Here is a 23,311-nt window from a genome sequence, read left to right on the forward strand (position 1 = left end):
TGCAGTGCCTACCCACATGGGCAGAGGGTACCAGGCCTGGCAGGATCTGGGTGTTGTCAGGGCAGAGCTGTGTGGGTCCCCATCATGGCTGAGCTCTCCTGGTAGTCCCACCATCAGCAAAGCTGGAAAAAAGAAGCCCAAACCCAAAAAGCTGCATTTTACACCTTTGTTTCAGCCTCAGCTGCTGGGTATAGCTGGCATGAGCTCACTAATTGTAGCTAGAAACTGCTGAGGTAGAGTTAGTTATTAATTACCTGTGAAGAGTGCTCATCTGCCCTGAGACACTGTGCAGACAGACTGATGCCTGGCCCTGCCACACTGACTTGCCTGTGCCTACCTGCTTGAGTTGCCAAACACAGGCAGCCACAAAGGCTGACATGTCTTTGGAGGTTGATGTCTTTATTGCTCTGTCACCAGTTATTTGAAGCTTTAATGCAGTGTGGAAGAATAAATGCTCCCATTTATTCAGTCTCTTTTTATCTTTCAGTGCAACAGTAGTTGCCTGAGTGAAAAAAATATTTAAAAGCTAGTAAATGAGAAGCCAGTGTTATTTATTAGCTACATGGGAAATTTTAAAGCAGCTTCTGTAATGCTTAAATATTAGCTGATTTGTTGGCCTTGTCTTCAGAGAAAAGCTAGAATAGCTTTTTTATATCCTGGATATTAATGGGGTTAATATTTGCTAACATTAAAGTACACACTACATCACAATGAAGGAGGATGATATTTTTAGTAGCTGGACCATGTTTATTTCTCCCATTTAAAAATAATCATGGTGGTATTCAGACTTCCACTGATGTGTACCATGACCTTGTATTTAACTACTACTTCTACAGGGCTTATTCACCAGGCCTCAGCTGCTAGTTCTATTTTATAAAAAAAAACCCACTTATAAGAACCTAATATATACTTTATGTATATTGCTTTGTGGATGCCCCATCATTGCAAGTGTTCAAGGTCAGGTTGGATGGGCCTAGTGGAAAGTGAGCTGGTCTTTTGGGAGCAGAAGGAGGAAGGTGCTCGGGTGAAGTTTTCATGCAGCAGCCTAGAGCAGTGAAGGCCCCTTCCTCCTCTTCCTGGGAGGTTTGGGTTGAAAAAAGGACTTTATAGCTCTGGGGGAGCAAAAGAAATTTGTGTATTTCACTTACTGAAACATACAATATTAATGAAGATCTATGTCTCCTAGGAAAAAATTGAATTGAAGCAATTTCATGTCTCTCCTCATTTTCAGGCCCTGCATATAATTAGTACAACTCCAAATAACAGATGGCAAAGTGCTAAGGGGAGCAATTGTCTATGAGATGTGTATTATGGAGGCATTTTATGCAAATAACATCCTGCATGCAGCCGTTACACTGCAGGCTTGCTCAGATGCTGCCATCATAAGAGCAGAATTGTGGGCAGACGACACACAGGTGGGAGCAGACAAACAGGATTCATTTGCGGTTTGTCTGCTCTTTATACGTGCTTCTTGTTTGCACACAGCAGTTCATAAAAGTCAAGTTTCTTGCCCAGCAGCACCTAGCCCAGCTGAGGGTGGTGCAGGTGCTGGCCTGTGGGGCTGGCAGACCCAGAGATGCTCAGCCCTTGTCCCATCCTCTGCCTCCACATCCCCCTTAGCACAACCCCTCTCTTCTCCATCAGGTTCCTAGTCACTGCGATGCTGAAATTTTTTTCTGACTCTTCAAGCCTGACATTTGCTCTCCAACATCCTGAATTGTAGTAATTTTAGGAGCTGGTAAGCACCCTACCAACATCCCCTAATTAATGGGACGGGAGCTGCTGTGATGCCTTCCTCACAGCAAGCTAAAAGCGTGAAGAGCACAGATGTATTTTTCTGGCAGGGAGCTGGTGAAGGCGCATCCCACTGCAAACACAATGACTTTGGCCTGGGGACTGAAGCAGAGGAGAAACGGGTCACACCTATTCTAGAGCACAAGAAAACCGGGTACTGCTGGGCTAATATAAACAAGCTCTGGATAGACAAAAGCAAACATTTAATTCTATCCCTTCTTTGTACCAGGAGTAGAAACAGCATTAGGCTATCGCATTTAGAGTGGCCGGCTGCACAGCCTCTGCCCAACACTGTTTGGCTTGTGTATAGCAGCAGCATGTTTGCACTGCAGTTGTCATCACAGAGTTCTCTTCTACTGGTTCATGGTGGCCAGGGCAAGGTATTAATTTCACCTAGTAATAATTCATAACCTAAAAGAATATTCTTATGTTCTAATTTGCTCATGGCGATGAATCCTGAGTGGGGATAAACATCCCCTGTTCAAAAGGTTCTGCAGGAAAGGCACCACATTTTACTCAAGGTCAACCTTAATGACTCATTCCAATCAGTCAAATGCAAATACATCATAATAAACCATTAAATATGCATGACTCATTTAGTAGGCCTCAGTCTTAATATAAACTGACTAATGGGTATTTAATGACAACAAACGTGTCTGACTCCAGTTGCATTTCTTCTTTAAAGCCTGTAGCTTGCTAAAGAACCCAATGAATTTAACAGCATGACATTAATTTACAGCCAGAGCCTGTCTTTGTCTCCCAGTCTAAATGCCCAGTTTTTGTGAACTTGCTTTAAATTGCCTGGGAGCTTCAGGATTAATTCTGGGTAGCACCATTTTGACAGTTTGCCTGAGAGATACTATAGATATCTACCAAAACAGTGTGACGAAGTTCTGTCATCATTAAGAGCTGTTTGGTTTTTTGAACGGACAGTAGTTGCATTAGGCTGTTTCTCAGTGAAAATATTTATACTGGCTGTGTTCCTTGAAAGACTAGCTGACTGTAAGAAAAAAGGATGTTATTGGGGTGCTGTAGGGATGAGTGTTCCCAGGTCTGGGGTGAACTATGGACATGGACCCAGGATCAGCAAGTTGTGCACAGTAGCCAAGGCCGCTTCCTGCTGCATCTGTCCCCCCTGGCTCTACTGGTGTGCTCGCTGCTACATGGGGGCTCTCCACGGGATGCTGCAGCTTGCACCCAGGCAAAATCTCTCCTGCTTGACCAGCCTTCAATGCATCCTTAGGCTCTTTTAATGGACTCTTATCCATTTAAGGAAGTCTCATTTTAGTCCCTTATTTACTGTGAGCTTTCTGCACATATGAATTAAATTATTTCACGGCATTTCATCAACCATAAAAACCATTTCTTCCATCGCCAGTCATGTACTGTGCAATGGGTTCTTTACATTGCAATGTTAATTTTATTCCATTTTGGGTTTTTTATGGCACGTATCAAAATATTGATGCAGAAATGAAGTAGTTGCTGCTACCAGTTTCCATATAGCTCTGTGTACATTGATAGTGGTCTCCCCACTGTAAGCAGACATCGAGATGATCGCCCTGTTAAAGCTCAAGCCAAGGTACTGCTGATACTAGTAAAGAAACTGAAATCCCTCCAGAAGCTGGCACAAAAGACGTGCAGACCTAGAAGGCTTATTTGGAGCATAATAGAAACCCCTATCTATCCCTCTATTTGATTTCATAACTTTAGTGGAGTTTAGCTGTCAGAGGGTGATAGTTGTGCAGCAAAACCTGCAGCTCTGAGCACGTGGCAGCTACTCCTTCCCATTTCATCCTGCCGTTACCATAATAGGACAGAATGATGGTAGCTCCTAGCTCTTGTAAAACCAGGCAGCTGCTCCATGGGAAGCCTCTACATGGCCCTCAGCACTGCTAAACTAATGAGTAGTTTCAACATCTGTTTGTTTTCTAATTTATCTTTTTAAAATTTTAATTTCATTGGGCTGGTAAAATTCAGAAACTGCTCTCTTGTATAATTCACCAAGGCAAAGTAATGCTGAACACTCGTGCCGGTTATTTTCAAAATTTTGGGGACTGAAAGCTAATGTGTCATCTATCAGTTTATTTTATTTAGCTTGTTTCTAGCTCATGATAATTTTTCTGCAGGCATCTACATATGACCTATAGCTTCTTTCTCTTTTTATACATGTTTTAAAAATGAGGCATGCTAATTCTGGCTTGTCACCTGCTGTCACCAGGGCTACTGCTGCAATCCCTGTAGCTCCTCTCCTGCCTGAGGAAGCCTTGCCCTCAAGTGCACAAGCTATACAAAGGGCTAACCCAGCACAGGATGGCTTTTTCAGATGTGCTCAAAACATCATAACTTACCTCCAGTTTGTTTGTCGCCTGTGAGGGATGCAGCAGCGGACGGGTGCTGTAAGGACGTATGGTGTTGCCGGGAGCCACTCACCAGCTTGCAGCAGTGCTGGCACTGACTGTGTGTTCCAGATGCCACATGCGATCTAAGTACTGCACAATTGGCCTGGTTTTGCTGGGATTGGATGAAGCAATTAGATGTCAGAATATGTGCGTGTGTTGCAAATGCATGGCCATCTGCTTAGGTACAGCAGTAGCTGGTTTGGTGTCTGCTGGTGATTCTGAGCAAGCTGCCATTAACAGGTGAATAAAGCAGGCTGGGCTTCTTTACTGAAATGGCAATTGACAAGCCCCCCAAATGCTGGCATTTTATTTTTCCTGCAAAGCAGGCCTAGAGGCTGAAATACAGCCCCACAGCCTGCATCCAGAGTGAACCGTTTTTCGTGTAGCAGGCTGAAAGGGTTCTATTCCTTACATGATCCAAGAAAGAAAGACTGATCATTTTGTCTTCAGTCATAATAGGGACAGGTCACAGAGCAGCTTTTTGGCTGGAAGCCTCACTTAAAGCATGCTTCTGCACAGCAATAAACATTAAATTGAAGTATATGAAAGCTTACATTGCACAGTGCATGATTTTCTTTAAAATCAGCCCTGGACTCAAGCCTGTGCTGTAACAGTGGAAATCCCAGATGGGGAACATCTTGCGTGTGTCAGCCACACAGCCATCAACTCCTGTTTCACCCAAAACACTGCTGAGATTGCTCACCTGATCATTTCTATGCAAGAAAACTGCAGCACCCTCATTTTCTCATGCAACAGTTGGCACTTTCAGCCAGGACCCCCAGGCTGGGTATACCTTGCCTCAAAAAGCTGAAACCTAATCTTTTATGGAGCACCTTGTGGCTTCTGAACAGTGAAAGATAGTAGTCCAGGTAAAAATATAATCAAAACCGTGCATAAAAATACCACTGTATAATTTGAAACCAAGAAGCGATTTTTAAGCTTCTGTAAGCTGATTCAGGTGCATTAGTCACAGTGGAGCAGAGTCATTTTGCAATAGCAGCATCTCAAAGTTAAAACATGATAATATTACATAGCAATGATGAATAAACCAGCATCTTTGAAGTGTTAAGTTGTCAACTATATGAAAAATAAGTGCTGCTCTTTTTTAGCGCTCTGCTTTAATGTAATTAATATGTTGTTTTAATTGATTTGCTAACTATAGAACGTCACTGAGCAGCTGCATCTGTTGCACTCATCTCTGAGACTAGTAGGAGAGACTCTTCTGTGGTTGAAGAAGACTGGATGTAATCAGGAATGAGCCACCAGCTTTGCCCTCCTGAAGCCTCTGGGAATATCTCAAAACATGGGATGGAGAGCAGTGCCTGCTCCCTCCTCACACCTCTGGGAAGATACCCGCCTTGATGGCTGCTGCAGCCCACACAAGGTAAGGGCTTTGCACCACACTGGCTTGGCAGGGTGGGAGCTGGGGGCCTCCGGCTGCTGGCCCGGGACTTGCTGAGAGATCTGCATGTCGTCCAGGCTTGAGTGTTTCCCGAGAAATCGTTGACCAGAACCCAAGGTTTGGCAGATGCTTCCAGCACACTGCAGCCCCTGCAGCAGAGAGCAGAGCTGCAGTGCCCACCCGTCCTCCCCGAGCAGTTTCCAAACAGGTCTCTGCAAAGGGGAAGTGTTTGTTTGCTTCTCTCCTTGACTCAGCATATATTTTGCAGGACGTTCCTCCCACAAAAACTGCTTCTGTGTCCTGCTCAGCCAAACAAATTTCTCCTTTGCCTTGACTCATTAATGATTGGAGCATATGCAAACTAGGTTAGACGGCAATGCTGTGCTGCGCTCCAGGGACCACAGCATTCTCACCAAGGCATGTCTGGGGAGTGCTGACGGAGAGCCAGTGCCCAGCCCTGGGAATGGTAAGGTGTCCTTGTGCCTGTGAGCCGGCTGTTGGACTGTGGCTTCTCTGGAAGAATCCACTGTTCCTCTAGCAGGACCATTTTGAATGAACCCTTTAATTGTTTTACCCTGACTGCTTTCTTTATAATTGATCCATTAGTCTTTTTCCAACAACTACCAAAGTCAATGTATCTGTCAATACAGTAATTTTATATTATTTGTATTTAAAGTGCTAATGTTAGGACAGTGTTTTCTGGAACTAAAATCTCACTAAAATGATGAGTTTCCTTTCAAGAGCCTGAGCAGCCAGGGTTAGGCTACATGCTGCCTGTGAGCTTATCCGACCAGAGTGAACCTTCATGGCTATATCCTTTTTATCTCCTCTGGTGTAGATACGTAAGTGGTGTAAGTGTAGATATTTGATGAATGTAACTTTATAAAGTTTCATGTATGCTGTACTTTATTCTGTCTCATGATCTACCTTTAAAATAAAATACAGTGCTTTGAGAGCAGAGACCTATTAACAAATTATAGACACCAGAACAAGTTTGGAAATACTTAAAACAATTTCATGATTTGTGGAGACTGTCTTTAGTAGATTTTGCGGCAGTCATGTTGCTGCTCTGTCAGAGCTTAGACTTGGCTTGATTTCAGTTTTAATCTATACCCCATTTTTCTAACGTTTTGTTTTCCCCTGCTTTCTATTTGTTTTGCTAATATTTTAACCAAAGGCTGACACTAGAAGCTTTCTTTATCTTGCACTTCCCCTGTAGGTGAGTGCCAGTATCTTTGCCTGAGTGGGGAGAGGAGGGAGCACTTGAGATCCTACTCTATTTCTTTCCCTGTAGCATGAAAGCAATTTTTAACCAACCTTTAGAAAGAAAGCAAAACTTGTCCTCAGGCAAACTCACACTTGGTGCAGCTTCTTAGAAAGCTTTGCTCCTTAAAGAATACTGATTGCGCTACTCACTTTCAAGCAGGGAGGAGAAGCTCTTTGTCTGGAGCCAAAGAGAAAATGAAATAGCAGCGCAGGAGGGGTGGCCATGGTGCTGGCAGCCCTGCTGGCAGCTCTCTCACCTGCAAACAGCCATGCATTTGCCAACCTGGCGCTCAGCGTTGTCCCTGCAGGGAACAGTTTCTCCTCCTCTGGCTGGTCTGTGGGGTGGGCTTGGGGCACTCCGTCCTACAACGGCTGAGGGCTTAGCAGAAGGGATGAGCTGCAACTCAAGAAATCATGCGTGGTGCTCTCATTGCATAGGAACCTAATAACGTAAGTAGCTTAAAATTTGTGAATTTGGCTTCAAAGACATTTTATCCTGAGCTTGACTGTGCTGTCCCCTTGAGTACAATTGCTTTCAAATCAACAAGGATTCAGTCATAACTGAACTTTCGCTTACTGAAAGTCATTTTGTAGAAAACAGAAGAGACTCGTAAAACCCTAGGAGCAGAAATGGCCTGTGTCTGCAGGAATGGCTTGGAAGTGCTCTGCTGTGATGCATAGGGTACGCGCTTTATCCTCAGTGCTTTCTGTGCAATTCTGGTACTGAGTTACCAGAAAAACTGTACAAAGTGCATGATGAATGCTTCAATAATTTGCTAAACGCATTCTCTCCTGACTTCCTAATGAATTCCGGGTAATGCTGTTCAGAGTGTGGCTGTTTTGCTGATGATGAGTTCATCCTTTATCAGTCTTGAAAGTGGACTTCTGCTTTAGTGATAAGTGTTAGTGATAGTGACAAGAGGAGACCATGGGACCAGAGTTGAGTAACAGAGAGGTTGTTGACTTCCAGCAAGGGCTGTGACAGGACTTATAAGACATTTGCTTATAGTCACAAAGTGACTTAACGACTCGGAGCAGAAACCAGGAGGTCTGATCCCTACTTTGTGGCAAGTGGTGAGAGGCGAGTTTCACTTTCCCAGCTTCTGGTACTGCCAAGGATTTGGCCAAGTGGTAGTTGGTATGTTGTGGCAGATGCCTTCATGTGATGCTCTTACTTCAAACTCCCGACAGGGTTTTGCTTGGGTATGTTTTCAAATTGCTTCATAACTCTGTTCAATAGCTGAAAATAGAAATCTTGTGTGCAGAACAGATATTCATCAAGTTCAAGTATCTACTTACCATATAAGCTATAAGGAAATAGCATACTATCTTCACCTATTACAGCAACAATGTAAAAAAAGCTATCCAATGATCTTTTACTAATTTCTGGTGGTTGTTTTTTTTTTTCCCTTTTGACTTTCCAGGCTGTGAACGAGACAGGTGACTGTTTGATGGTGAACAGAGTCCTAGAAAAGTATTACCTTTCTACCCTGTACAGCCTTGAGTTCATTTTAGGCTTCATTGGAAACACCGTCGTTGTGTTCGGCTATATTTTCTGCCTGAAAAACTGGAAAAGTGGCAACATCTACCTGTTCAATTTATCATTATCAGATTTATTATTTCTGTGTACTCTTCCAATTCTTGTGAACAACTACTCCAGAGATCAATGGATAAAGGACAGCATCCTGTGCCGCAGCAACAGATTCCTGCTGCATGCAAACCTGTACAGCAGCATCCTTTTCCTCACTCTTATCAGTATTGACCGATACATGCTGATAAAATACCCTTTCAGAGAACATTTTCTACAGAAGAGGAAAATGGCCCTTATTGTGTCTGCTGCCATATGGATCGGGGTGATACTGGAACTGCTGCCTCTGATGTATTTCCTGGAGGCTACAATGTCTGCTGATAATTACAAGTGTCTTGATTACGCAAGCTCTGGAGATCCTGTGAAAAACCTCATCTATAGCATGTTCCTGACTGTCTTTGGGTTCCTTATCCCTCTCTTGATTATGTGCTGCTTCTATGTGAAGATGGTTCTTTTTCTTAAAAACAGGAGCGAGCAACTTAGTTCTCTTCTGACACTTGAAAAACCTCTCACTTTAGTCATCCTCACAGTGGTTATCTTCTCATTGCTCTTTACTCCCTATCATGTAATGCGCAATGTCCGACTTGCTTCCCGAATACCAGCCTTGAATGTCTCTGTGTGCACGCAGGGCGTCATCAATGCTGTTTACGTCATCACAAGGCCTATTGCATTTTTAAATAGTGCCATTAATCCTGTTTTCTATTTCTTAATGGGGGACCACTTCAGAGAGATGTTGATGGCAAAAATAAGGCAGCTCTTGAGCAGATTGACAACCACTGGCAAATGAATGAATAAGGAGACTTATTGTAATGGGAGACAGCAAAGAGGAAACTCTCTTAGCGACAGCATTCACCAATGTACAGTGCCTTTTTTTTGGGGGGGGGGGTGTTTTGGTTGGGGGTTTTTTGGTTTTTTGGGTTTTTTTAGATAACTTTATGCTATAGAGCATTTGTGAGCTGATTGTGTTTCTCTGAATGCACTTGTTAACTTATTGGACAGGAGATGTCCTTCTGCTAATCTGACTCGAGCAAATTAGAAGTGATGCTTATTCACATCAGTACAGCAGGAAACCATGCTCTCATAGCAGAATACCTTATGGCCTATTTATTCTGTAAATAAAAGATCATCATGGTAGTTCTTAGAGAGAAAATATGTTTGCAAACTCTGCATCTCCTGGGAGGTTTACCTTTCAGAATAAATAACTGTGAAAATTTACCTTTCCAGCTGATTTGGCAAGGGTTGGCATCTCAGATGTGGCAAAAAAGGAGGGTATGCAAAGGGCTGGGTGGTATTGCAGAAGGGAGGCAGTGACTAGGTTGCTATTTTTGTTTGTAACAAGCGCGAGGAGTGCAGAAAGCTGTAAGGTTCAGCTGCTGGTTCTACAACCACTTCATGGAAGCTCTGAGACAGCATAGGCATGTGTGTGTGGATAGGTACTTTCACACTTTGATATTAAAGCTAGATACAGCTTGCAGAAATGAAAATAAGAAAATCTATCATTTTAGTTCTTAATTGAGATTTGCCTTCATATATCACTGGGACAACAGTAATTTTTGCAGTCACTTTTCAAAGTATAAACTTATTTAACTTTAGTGTGATTATCTACAAGCGTGAGCAGAATGTATAGCTGAAGCAGAATTTGGACCTTGCAGTTCTAACTTTAACGGTTCCAATAATGAAATGGGGCTAATAAAGAACCAGTTATCTGTCTTAACATCCTGCACAATTGGCTGACCTGACTTCAAATTTGAAGGGTGCAGAGATGGATGAAGTGATTAGCTCGTACAAGGTTGGGCTGTGGAAGGACCTGTTGAGAGCGGAGAGTGGGCTGGGCAGAGCATGGGCAGCAGTGCAAGCAGGGCAGGGGCAGCCCTCTCAGGCCTCTCCTCCCCTGCGTTCCAGCAGGCACTGGAGGAGCCTCTGGTGAAGCACAAGGTGAGCACTGCCAGGAGCTCCCTTTTCCCCTGGGTGTGGAGAAAGGACCGCCCGTAATGTCTCATCAGAGACAACTTTAGTTCTGCTTTCTGATGTGTTGTTCACCTGCAACACACTTAACTGTGTCAGTGATACCTACCTGCCTGACCAAAACCTGCACATCCTGTTTAAAAAAAAAAAAAAAAAAGAAAAAGAAAAAAGAAAAAGCCTCCTTTGTGTTGAGTGGTTTGTTTTATATGCTGTTTTCTTTAATGTCCATTGAATTGAAGCCTTTTTCCCGTTAACAGTTAGACCCTAAAAGTCTGTGAACAAAAGTACTTATTTGGCTCGATTTGAGGGATAAAGTAGCTGCTTCCCTCTGCAAGTATCTTGCAGCAATACCCACGTCAGTGTTGCTCTGGGGTTTCATGGTTCCATGCCCAAGCACCCATGGGGGGTTCCGTGGGGATTCCTCCGAGCTCAGGGTAATGCTGCTGCTGCTGCTGATCCTGGTGATACAGCGGGAAGGATCTTGCTGTTGCATCACAAGAGACTCTCCAGCACAGCTCCCTGAGAAGTTTGCCATGGGAGGGTTGGTCCCATCCCCCAGTAGTGCTGCTGGCTAAAGCCATCACTTCATTTCTGCTGGCAGCAGTTCCTGTGCTGGAACAGCAAGGATGAGGGGCTGGAAACAACAGCCAGCCTGCGCCAGTGGGGAGAGGACGTCGGGGAGTGCCAATCAGAGTTTTGACCAGAAAGAAATGTGTGTAAATCCTGATGTTCTCCCTTCTGTTTGCTTTGTAACAAATCTTTACACATAAATCACTAAATCACTCTCTGTCAGTGGTGGAAAAAAGATCCATCATATGTGTTATGGCAGCGTGGCCTGGGGCAGATAAGGCTGCAATTGACGTTATAAATACCTCCTGGTTTCGTAAGGACCTTTGTATGTAGCACCAAAAGGCAATTATTCAGCTGGGTGTGATACTGCACATGTTCATCCCAATACACAGGAAGCTAAGAGCAAAATTTCCAAAAGCAGGTTAAATATTCCCATTTTAAAGTTGGTGTCTAATTCACTAAAGAGGAATTTTGTTCCAGGGAAAGTACCATACAGCAATAAATATTAAGCTGAAACACCTTCAGTAGGCTCCTCTTCGCCTTTTGTAGCGGACAGAGCAGGACTTTTCAAAGAAGTGTTTATTTTCTAAAACTAAGCAATTTGGGGCTTTTCTGTATCAGCTCAGTGGCTTCTTTTTCTTGTGAATGGGCTTATATGATGCACAAGAGTAGTTTCTGTTTTTTCAAAATATGCTCACAGTCCCATAGAAGTGGAAAGGCCATGTACACTCCATGTACTGAATTTTTTTCCCACGTTAGAGATTTGTGGTTGTCAGCTCCTACATCTGACTATTTGCTTTGACTGCTGCCATCCGTCTTGGGCTTGAGAGAGAATGTGAAAAGAGAAATTTTACTTTTTTAACACAAACTCACTTTGTGTTTAGCCTGATTTGTTATGTGTGTTTCACGTAGGAATCTGCCAAATGAAATGCAATGCCTGTGGTTCCATGACACATCTGATTGCACCTTCTGGTCACCTAGCAGAGTTAATAATGAGATTGGAGTAATGGAGTGGTGAATATTGTTAATGCTGCAATACCCTATTCGGTTCAATTTGCAATCCCTGCAGTGTTCCTGGGTTTATGTAGGTGTCTCCTTGGCAAGAAGCTCACCATGGTTCCCAGTACCCCAGGCCTGTCAGAGGCAATGCCCATTGCAGGTGGTTTGCCCCATGCATTTCCTTCTTGGTGGCTGTGTTTTGCTTCTGGTGATTGCCATTATCTTTATAGGGTATGGAAACATCCTTCTTTATCTTTTAATGTCACAGGGCAGTTTCCTGGTACTAGCCATCACTTTTTTCCTCCACATGACACTGAGATGGCAACACCCCAAAGTTGTGCAAGCAGCAGCTCGGCCTCCACATCTTGGCTGCAAATAGGGAAGTGGGGAGAAGGGGCTGCCAGGTGCTTGTTCAGGCCCATGTTGAAGGCAGTGCAGGAAGGAAGGAGAAGGCAGAAGATAAATCTCCATTTGCTAGCCACTTTCCAGAAAATAGATTGTGCAATACTCAGCTCATGCAGTGCTGGCAGCTCAGCCTCCCCCAGCAGCTATGTGTGTGGAAGGGCAGAAGAAGACAGGCAGCTTTCCTCGGAGCATCTGCATTGACAATTTGAAAGAATCTACCTAATTAGGCCTGTATGAATCTGGAATGGTAAGCCACAGTCTACTTTTAATGACATTAGAAAACACATCTTAATAAAAACATCTCATTTACCAACATGGCTACCAAGCAAATAATCATATGACATCACCTACCTAGACTTGTGCAAAATATTTGATATTGTCTGCATACTCTTCAGAGTATACAGGAGGGCAAGGCTTGTTGGGGGAGCACAGCTGACCCTGCTTGATGCTCGCTCCAGCTCATTCCAGCCTATGGGTGGGCACTGGATGCTCTGAGGCAGGCACAAGCCACCACAGCTGAGGAGCTGAGGGATGAGGACACAGTCCTGTTGCAATGTTACCATAGCAAGGTCTGGTTTTTCCATCTGCATGCATCAGCAGTAGTTCTGTTACTGCCACAGAAGTGATGCCAAGCTCTTCGTATAAATCAGGAAGAAACTTACCGTTTTGCTTTTTGTTTTCTTAGCACAGAAAACAGTCATGCAGAAGCTCAGGTTGCTTTGATACATGGAAAGTCTGGGTTAAGATGTTCTCCTCAAGGTAGAGTTTGCTGGAAGATGAGGCACTGCTGACCCAACAACATCCAGGATCACTGCCCTGCTCCTGCTGATGTCTGGCTGGGGTCCAGTTCTGCTGACCTGCCCAGGCTGGGACAAGGCTACTCCAAGCCCTGTGATAAGGCTGGAGCCATGGGCATGCAGGATGCCGCTGTCCTGTCCCCACCAGACACATCTGTACAGCATGTGGCGTTCCATGTCCAGGTGATCAATCAATGGCCAGGAGGTGATTTTTCTTCATAAACAATGTGTAGTGACAGTTCTTATGGATTAATATGTTCAATTATTTGTTTTGCAGTGTCCATTGAGGTAAGCAGGGTCATTTGCTCCTTATTAAGTGCATTGAGTCACTAAGGATACCTCCCTGTGTACACACCGGTGTCACATTTACCAACACGGCTATTCCCCGTTGGCTTGGTACCAAGCAAGTAATCATATGACATCACCTACCTAGACTTGTGCAAAATATTTGATATTGTCTCTCATTACATCCTTGTCTCTAAACTGGATCAGCATGCATTTGACAGATGGACCACTGGATGGATAAGTAATTGGCTGGATGGTTGCACTTAAAGGGTTGTGGTCAACAGCTTATTCCAAGTGGAGACCAGCAATGAGTGGCATTCCTCAGGAGCCAGTATTGGGACCAGTACTGTTTAGTATTTTTGGTAGAGACATGGACAGTGGGATGGAGTGCACCCTCAGCAAGTTTGCTAACGACACCAAGCTGTGTGGCACGATTGACGTGCTGGATGGAAGGGATCGGATCCAGAGAGACCTGACAGGCTCGACAGGTGGGCCAGTGCAAACCTCATGAAGTTTAACAAGGCCAAGCGCAAAGTCCTGCACCTGGGTTAGAGCAATCCCAAGCACAACTACAGGATGGGCAGAGACTGGATTGAGAGCATCCCTGAGGAGTAGGACTTAGCAGTGTTGATTTAGAAGAAGCTCAACATAAGCCAGCTTCAGTGTGTACTCACAGCCCAGAAAGCCAACTGTATTGTGGGCTGCACCAAAAGAAGCATGACCAGAAGGCTGAAGGAGATGATCTTGCCCCTGTACTCCACTCTCGTGAAACCCCACCTGCAGTGCTGCATTCACCTCTGGGTCCCCAACATAAAGGCGTGGACCTGTGGGGGTGAGTACAGAGGAGGCCACGAAGATGCTCAGAGGGCTGGAGCACCTCTCCTATAGAAACAGACTAAGACAGCTGGGGTTGTTCAGCCTGGGGAAGAGAAAACTCTGGGGAGACCTTAGAGCAGTACCTAAAGGGGCCGAAAAGACAACTGGAGAGGGACCTTTTACAAGGGCCTGTAGTGGCAGGACAAAGGGGAATGGCTTTAAACTGATAAAGGGGAGACTCAGATTAGATATTAAGAAGTTCTTTCCTGTGAGGGTGGTGAGGCACTGGAATGCATTGCCCAGAGAAGCTGTGGCTGTCCCATCTCTGGAGTTATTTAAGGCCAGGTTGGGCGGGGCTTTGAGCAACCTGGTCTAGTGGAAGGTGTCCCTGCTTATGGCAGGGAGTTGGAACTGGATGATCTTTAAGGTCCCTTCCAACCCAAACTGTTCTATGATTCTATGATCATCTTTAAATATATGCTGTTTCTGTTAATATATACCATATATCCATTATATAAAGGTGCAAAGCTATAAACTAATATCTGCGCACCTGAGAGCCAAACACTACTTAATAGAACTCCCATACATTATATCAACTGTTTTTTTATAATAGTGATACCATTATTTCTCTATTGTGTGTACTGATCATATCATGGCACAGAAGATTTTATAAGACAGAGGATAGCTAATTAGAAAATTGATTATTAACTCATTTAGCTGAAGTTTTGAAGGACTGCAATAGCTCTAACTTAAGCAGGAGCAGGTTGGCAGCCATGAAGATTTCTTTTGTTTCTATGCAATTAAACTGCAAGAATACTAAAAAAATCACATCAGCACATTCCCATGAAGCTATAGCATCAAGTGCAAACAGGGGAGCAGGGGTGAGCACTGCTGCTCCAGCATGGGGTCTGAGGGCTGTGGGGTGAGCCTGGCCAGGCTTAGCTGGGCACAGGCTCAGTTCCCCTCATTTCCCCTCTGGACCCACATCCTGCAAATCCAACCCAAAACATGCTTTTGGTTCCCACAAATGAGTGGGATTTGGAGCAGTAGAATGAGAAGGTAGAAATATTTGCATGCCCTGACTAAGCAAACAACACCCTAAGCACTTGCTTCCTTCCCAAAGAGGAGGACAAGCCTCAGAGCTGGCACCTTCCTCAGCCACACAGAGCACCTTACCACTCTTTGCATGCATGACTGGTTGGTCAAGGGTTGAGTTGGGCTCTTACTTTTAAGCACCCCAAAGGTTAATACTAGCACAGAAATATTGGCACAGGTAACCTCGTGTCCAGTTGAAAGGCGGCTGTCTCAGCTATAACGGAATCATCAGCAGGTAACATTTATGTTTACAAACAGTGAGCTGAAATCTCTAAAATCATTTTGAGGCTCAGGATTATAAATCCCAATGCTTTCAAAACTTGTCTTTCACAGCACTACCTATTATACAGGTTTGCAGCACTTAGAGATCCAGGCAGTATGTAAAACAAACATCTTCTGAGATTTCTCATGGCAGACATTGTGTCACATATTTTTGCCAAAATTCCACTGTGGTGACAGTTACTTTGTGTCTTGTATTGTTATTTTCAAGGTTTCCCTATTTCAATGTCTTCACAGCAGATGCTGTACTCCAGCAGTTGGACTCATGGGCCACCTAAGATGTAGGATGAGGAACTTAGATTTAGTGACCATTTGTTCCAAGACCAGCTGTTATTTCATCCCAGAAATATTAAATATTAAATATTTCTATTTAATAATATAAATATATGTAATATCATACGATGATAGGATAACTCAGGGTATAAGGGACTGCGGGAGATCCATCATCTAATCCAACCTCCTCCTGCTCAAGGCAGATATCTGCAAGGTCAGACCAGTATATCCAGTAACTGTGAATGGCAAGTCTGATTTCACTCTATGTGCAGAATTAGAATAAAACAGATACAAAGATAAATAGCCAAAATAAAAATCATGTTATTTATACAATTAAACTTTAGAACCAATCCGTTCAGAATGGAAGAAGACAATGAATTATAAATATCAACCAGTACAGACTAGTTCCTTCTAGAAAGAAAATTTAGTAGAGGATGTTAATACTATAAACATCACTGCTGTTAGAAAACCTTGGAGTAGAGAAGAGATGGGAATGATCATATTAAGCTGCAGATATAAAGTACAGCCACAGAGTAAGAAACCCTTTGCAATGCGCCAGAGCTCATAGCTTTGCAATTGCTTTTATGGGAGCCAGGTCTAAGCATGAACCTGTGCCCCAGCTCAAACTTGACCATATAAAACCCACACCCAAGACCCAAGGCCTCCAATGCTATGTCATGACTGAGAGGCAGCACTGCGGCAGCTTGTGGGGGCTTAAAGCAAAGGCAAAGAGAAAAAATGAAGTTTAATAATCTCTTAGTAACCCTATTTCTGAGTCTGGTTTTAACCTGGTTAGATGATATTGGTTAACATAACAAATTTTATCCCTTCAAATCCCAATTCAAAATTGTGACAGTTGCAGCTCCTGGCATTGCCTAGCCTAAGGTGAATATCACAGCAGCAGCAGCAGCATACTCGTCTCTGCTATTGCCCTGGCTCCCTTTAGCTCACTGCTCTGATTTCTAATGCTGCTGCAGTAGACCTACCCTTTTTTCCTCTTAGACTTCACAAAAGCCATTCTATTTAGCTTGGGAGTTCATATACAGAACCTGGATACCTTGAGTGATTTTAAGACCTGCTGGGTTTTGGTCCCTTTCCCCTTCTGAGATAATCCTGGTTTGTACCTTTGATTTAGTGGCAGCCTCTAAAATCCCCATCTACTTCCATTTCCCTAAACTAATTAGTGAAAATTCTGTTCATTACATATTTTACTATGGTGCTTCTGGTCTTGTAATTAAAAATAGTAAAAATGTGATAAAAAAGGATTCCTTACAGAAATTATCTTGAAAATGAATTAATAATCTGTAGCATCCAGCTAGTAAAACATGAAATTTTCTTTCCCAAACAGCTAATATCCAAGAGGACTATTTTCTTCCCTCTGGAGTTACTCTATGCAGATGTATCTGTTTTGATTTCAATGGGCAGGTCTCAGCGCCTGCGCATGAACTGGTCACGTCTCACTTCACATGCAAAATGCATAATTCTGTAAAACCATTCCAAGATAATAGCAATACACCCCCAGCCCTGGGTGTCATGGTGCTTCCAACTCTGTCGCCCCTTGCAGGCTTTTGGCTTTGTTTTGCATGGCCCAGGTGGCATTAAGATAAAAAAACTATGTTAAAGTTATGTGTGCATGCTCCTCTCTGCTGAATTCTTCTATTCCTGAGTAGTATACAAACAGAGTTTAATTAAAAACCAAACCAAAACATAACCTCTCCGGAGGGCTGTATTTCACCCAGGCCGGGCTAAGCAGGGCTGAGCCAGGGCACAGGCAAGGGAGAAGTGTGATGGGCTGCGGGCATGAACCAACACTGACACCAGCCAGAGTGCCTTCCTGTGCCATCCCATCCTAGCCATCTCATGCCCCTCTCGGGATGCGGGACCAGCACCGGTAAGGGCTGGACATTTGTGCACTGGGTTTTGGTTCAGGTCCAGCTGGGGTTTATTTGGTTTCATTTTGGTTTATGTTTCCCCATTTTGGGTGGGGACAGAAAACTTGGCCTCCAGAAGAACAGGAATTCAGTGTGAGTCAGACTGAAGCCAGTCCAAGTATGTTTTAGTGGTGGTAAGCGATCTAAAAATAAATGTTCCTTGTGATCAGCAGTGCTGGGTACAGCAAGGGGTCGCGTCGCAGCATTGCGCACTCTCAGCTCTCCGGGGTGCAGAGCTGTGCTCTGAGTCGAACCAGCTGCTTTCCCAGTCAAATGCACAAGATTTTAGGCACCTGATATATCAGTCTGAAAGAGGGAAAGTTGCTTTCCAGGAGATGCCTGGTTTTAGAGGAAGGAGCTGCAGCAGCAGGACCTGTCTGTTGAGGGAAATAGTAACTGGCCTCAAACACACATATCATCAGAGCAGGGGGCTGAAAAATGCACGAGTGTACTTTTTATTAATTCAAAACCCAAGCAAACCTCAGCTATTCTGCAGCTTGGAATACCCAGGATGTCCTACAAAGTTTTTTCTGACGTTTAGAGGGAGTTTCCAGGATTTGCCTTTGTGCCCATTGCCTCTTCCCCTGTCACGACCCAGGCAGGAGGCAGTCCTGCTCCCTGGCACACACCTGCACTGGGGACAGGAATGCTGTTCCATTCCCCGCCAGCAATCTGGCAGTTCTCCAGGCCAAAGCAGCTTCTGTCTGCATTATTTTAATAATTATTTATCAGAACAGCTTTCCAGAAGAACAGGATTGCCCACAGGCTACCACAGTGGCTGTGGATTTAGTGCTGTGCCATGTGAAGGCTGGCTTCTGGCAATCAGAAGAAGCCCTGGAACCTTGAAATGAGCTCTCTACCCCCCAGTCCCCCTGTAGCTGTGCAGTGTGTATGCCAGGCTCCAATCATAACATGTTGGCACCCTTCTGCATGGAGTCCACCAGTGTATTCCTGACAGTGTAGCTGGTAGAGCTGGGCATCTTCAGATTTTTACCTACTGATACTGATAACGATAGAGACATTAATTCAGCCGACTTTTGTTTGTTTTCAACTTCATGTTCTAAAAATATTTAAGGTAAATAACCTTCCCAAAGCCCAGGAGGAACTTAACTCTTCAAGAGAGTCCGTAAGCCAGCCAAATGCAGTTCTTTGTTTAGTTATCACCCCAAGAGTACCCCCAAGGTCTATGGAGACATCTGAAGTGTGCAGTAAAACACATACTTAAATGCTTACATATTTACACATTTCTTCAAAGCAGCTTTATCAAGTGATCAGCAACAGGGGGGCCTGACCTAAAGGCATAAACACCCTGAGGACAGGACACTGTAGGTGGCTGATGTTGTGGGCAAAGTGGCTGTTAGACTTGCCTTAATTCTTTTTACTTTTCCATCTTGATTCTGATCTGAATAAGTGAAGCTAAAGATTTAACTGCTGCTTTTGACTCATGTTGTCCATTCCTGCGTTCTTAGTTCACTTCCTGATGTAGTCACCCAAGAACCACAGTATGGAAAATCTCATGAATAACCTTCCAGTTGAAATCAGTTATCAAGTCATTTGATAACTGAAAGCAATTCAGCTGCTTGCATTCTGACTTTTAAAAAAAATTCTGCACTCTCAACTATTCTAAGGCTTGGTCTGATGAATTCTTTTTCCTTCCTGGAGACCTGCTTTGCTTTGGTGAGTGCTGCTGAGAAGCAGACAACACATCCCACCTGCTGTCATCTTGATTCCTTCTTTCTGATGGGAAAGCTGAAGACTATGCCTCTTGCAGCCCAGCTTTCCAAGCTACTGGAGGCAATATGCTTCAGGTGCTGTTCTGGAACTTACCCAGCCAGGGGAAAAAGTGCTGGGGCTGAGGAGCATCCCACTACCTGGGTGCAGGGCTGGGGGCAGCCAGCCATGCTAATGAGCTGGATGAGGGGATGAATCCTGCCTGGCCCCGGAGCCCCGGGCTCCCTGTCAGAGGGTGTGGCAGCTCCGTGGAGATTAAATAGGAACTATGATGCTATCTGCCTGCCTGCACAAGGATCTCCAAACTGATGCTGCTTGCAAGCTATGGGTGGGAGTACCCAAAGCGCTGAGGCAAGGGTGCATGAGGAAAGAGCCACCTGAAAAGGTGAGGATGAGATTACGTTTCTCAAGTGTCTTTTCCTAACTAAATAATAAAGTGCAGCAAAAGATTTTAGTGCTGAATGTGGCATTTCTTGAGAAAGTCTTGTTAGATGATCTGCTGCAGAGGCAAAGCTTATATGAGCATTTTCCATCCTTCCAGTACTTCGGGAGCCAACAAGAAGGCTGGAGAGGGACTTTTTACAAGGGCATGTAGGGATAGGACAAGAGGGAATGGCTTTAAATGGAGAGTACATTTAGATTAGATATCAGGAAGGAATTCTTCACTATGATGGTGGTGAGATCAACTGGAGCAGGTTGCCCAGAGAAGTTGTGGCTGCTCCACCCCTGGAAGTGTTTGAGGCCAGGTTGGATGGGCCTTTGAGCAGCCTGGTCTAGTGAAAGGTATCCCTACCCATGGCAGGGAGGTTGGAACTAGATGACCTCTAAGGTCCCTTCCTACCCAAACCATTCTGTGAGTCTATGATTTTTGTATGTTGTTGTTGATGTGGTGTCACTCATCAGATGGAAGTATGAGTTACTATAGAGAAATGAAGTGACCCAGTTTGGCCTATCTAGTAACAGAAATACATATTCAGCATTCATGCAGCAATGCGAAAGGGAACAGGCCTTTACTAAGATGCCAGCAGAAGGGTTGTGAAATGTAGCACACAGAAGCGAAAGCAGGGTTGGTATACAGGGCCCATGGTCTTCTGCAGATATGCATTGCTGGCTGAGTCATACTTTGCTGCACCAGTCCTGTGTGTTAGCTTAGGCTGTTCCTTCAAAGGCATGCTCTCCTTAATGTCATCTGAGGCAAATATGGCGGAAACCATAAATCCATTAATCTTCCAATGCTACATAAAAACATTAACTAACTTTAAATGAAGCTTCCATGCAGAGGATGAAAAGGATTGGAGTCTGATGGTCTCTGCTAAGTGGTATGCCCCTTCCAGCAGTGGAACTCAAGTGAGGAAGATCAGCAATGCTGTTCTGGCACATATGCCACCTGTCCCACCCTGCGCTGGGAGATTCAGCTCTGCTGGTCATGCTGCCCTCACATGTGCCACGAAAATGAGCCTGGGTGCAGCATCCCTGGGCTGGTGTCCCTGATGGGATGCTTTCATGCGAGGGTGGCAAGAAGAATGGTGTTTAAGGAATAATTTTACTGGTCAGACCCAGCAGCAGTTCAAATGCTGTATAATTCTGTCACTACATCTAGCCACAAAATCTGTCGAAGTGCCTGATGAGGATGATGTGACTAAATAGGTATTGTTCTGCTTGCAGCCTTTTCAAACTCTTGGTTGCTGTTAACATCTCTGTTGGTAAAGAAATACGCAAACACAAACACTTCTTCATAAGCTGGCAGGTTGTTAGTATTTGCTTTTGGGCTTTTCTCTTGATTCTACCTACATATGCTTGCCTTGTGTAAATCTTTGATTAGACCTAGAGCTCTTTGGGCTCAGAAGTGAAGCTGGAGGAAGCAGTGTTGCAATGGCAACGGTTTGGTTTCTGCCAAGCAGAAGCAGCAGCTCAACATGTACTGAAACAGCCATGCTGCAAATAGAAGTGAAGAAGCCCTGGAAGGAGTGCTTGGCCTCTGCTTTCATTGCTTTCTGAAAAAGCTAAGATAATCTAAATCTTGCTACTGTCCTGTGTTGTTATTTTATATCAACAGAACAGAAACCACTCTTTGTTCTCTAATGGCACACTGAAATTCTTAACCTGCTAACTTGTACAATGCTGTCTACATGTGATGCTGAGAGCTGAAAAAGCTAAAGCTAGAAGTTACTGTAATTCCTCGGAACCAGATTTGAGTTACACACGTTGACAATAAGAAACTTCTGAAGTTCAGCAAAGAGATTGGTATGTGCTGATTACTTGGCTTTTCTGGAGAAAGCTGGAATGGCTGTGTAAGTGCAGCTTTTGGGAATGTAAAAGATGTAATATTGAATTGTGTTGAAAGGGCACCAAAAGTACTTTTTTCTTTGAAAATTAGAACCCTTTGTAATAAGGGTGAGGATGACGTAAACTTGTAATGTTTTGTTCAGTACAGGTTTCTCCAGTCTTCATTTTGGAAGGAAAAAATGCTTAAGTACTTGTTGAAGAGTCAAGGCTGTTTTGTGCAGAGTAGGATGCTGAAATCTGCTGTTTCTTTTATTGTATTATATTACAATATTATATTATTGTATTTAATACAAACTAAGATTTTAGAGATTTATTCCTTCCAAGATGTAAACATTGTAGAGAAGCTAGCTCCACTCCCCTGCCAGGCTGCATGTGGGAATGAGTTGCCCTAGAAAGGTGCAACTGACAGCATCCAGGAAAACGCAGCAGGTGCTGCAGTTCTGCTAGCGGTGCCTGGGCTCCATGCACAGCTGGGTTCTGGAGCAGTGTGTGCAGCAGGGTGCTGTGCATCAAGGCATGGAGCAGCTCTGTGGGGTGGCAGTAGACATCCAGGCTGCCAGTGCTGTGCCTGCGCTGCCCAGGGCTGGAGACAGTGGTTGGCAGCGCTTAGCATAATCGCACTGGCTGTTGACGCATGGCTTTTGGACACTGCTATTGCAGGGAGGAAGGGGGCCACTGGTATGGAGTGGCTGCAAGAGGAAACCACAGTTATGGCATCCTGAAGCAAATCCAGAAACTGGTGTAGAGTGAGCTGGTGCCAAAGAAACTTGTCTGGGGTTTGACGACAATGTGAATTTGACAATACAAAATGTTTATACACATATATATTTTGAGGCTATTTCAGTGTCATGCTGCCTTTTACCTTTGTTAGAAGAGTACTTGGCAAAACAGTGCCTGGGTGGTACTGGTAGAAGCAGCTTTTTGTGCTCAGGATGCAAGTCTTGGGTGTAAAACTGAACTCAAGTAAGTTTTGGCTGCAAATGCTCAGGAAATTAAATGTTATTCTGTTTATGTGTTGTCTTTTCCATGATTTATCATCTGATGATGTTTAGGAACATCCTTGGCTATTGATCTTTCTTTTCTTTTTAGTGATGTGTCAGCTGTTTATTTTAAAACATTGGCTTTTGCTTATTGGGGCATGTCCCAGTAAGTATCTGAGAATATGATGAAGTAAGGTTCACTTTATTACATACATGTGGTGTACCTGCACAGGTTTAAGGAAAACCATGACTGCTGGAGCAGCAATGCTGTTGTTGACCTTGCATGCAGTTCTCTTGATGCCAGCATCAGTTTCCCTGCTGGCCGCTTCTCAGCTGCGTTCATGCCTCCTTGCTTGTAGCCACTGTGTAACAGATAATGCCTTGAGGTTTGCAAGTTGCTGTGTGTCCTCCTCCCCAGCCTTGTTGAGGTCCTCTTCAGATCTGGGATCA

At 44.1% G+C, this 23,311-nt stretch overlaps 1 protein-coding gene across 3 annotated transcripts in view; it reads left to right on the top strand.

The window, feature by feature from the left end:
• Positions 1 to 5,952: 5,952 nt before the first annotated feature.
• Positions 5,953 to 23,311, top strand: part of SUCNR1 (succinate receptor 1) — a 41,648-nt gene continuing 24,289 nt past the window's right edge. Inside the window, exons 1-2 of one of the 3 annotated variants that reach the window (XM_030495436.1) lie at positions 5,953 to 6,061; positions 8,286 to 11,852. In XM_030495436.1, coding sequence (XP_030351296.1) covers positions 5,972 to 6,061; positions 8,286 to 9,236 — 1,041 coding nt within the window. In that variant the 5' untranslated portion in view covers positions 5,953 to 5,971 and the 3' untranslated portion in view covers positions 9,237 to 11,852. Of the gene's footprint in view, positions 6,062 to 6,243; positions 7,312 to 8,285; positions 11,853 to 23,311 lie in introns of those variants that run through there. The other 2 variants (XM_030495437.1, XR_003992717.1) reach the window with 2 other exon arrangements.

Source organism: Strigops habroptila, chromosome 8 (assembly GCF_004027225.2).
Source record: "Strigops habroptila isolate Jane chromosome 8, bStrHab1.2.pri, whole genome shotgun sequence".
In the NCBI taxonomy this organism is placed as follows: Eukaryota; Metazoa; Chordata; class Aves; order Psittaciformes; family Psittacidae; genus Strigops; species Strigops habroptila.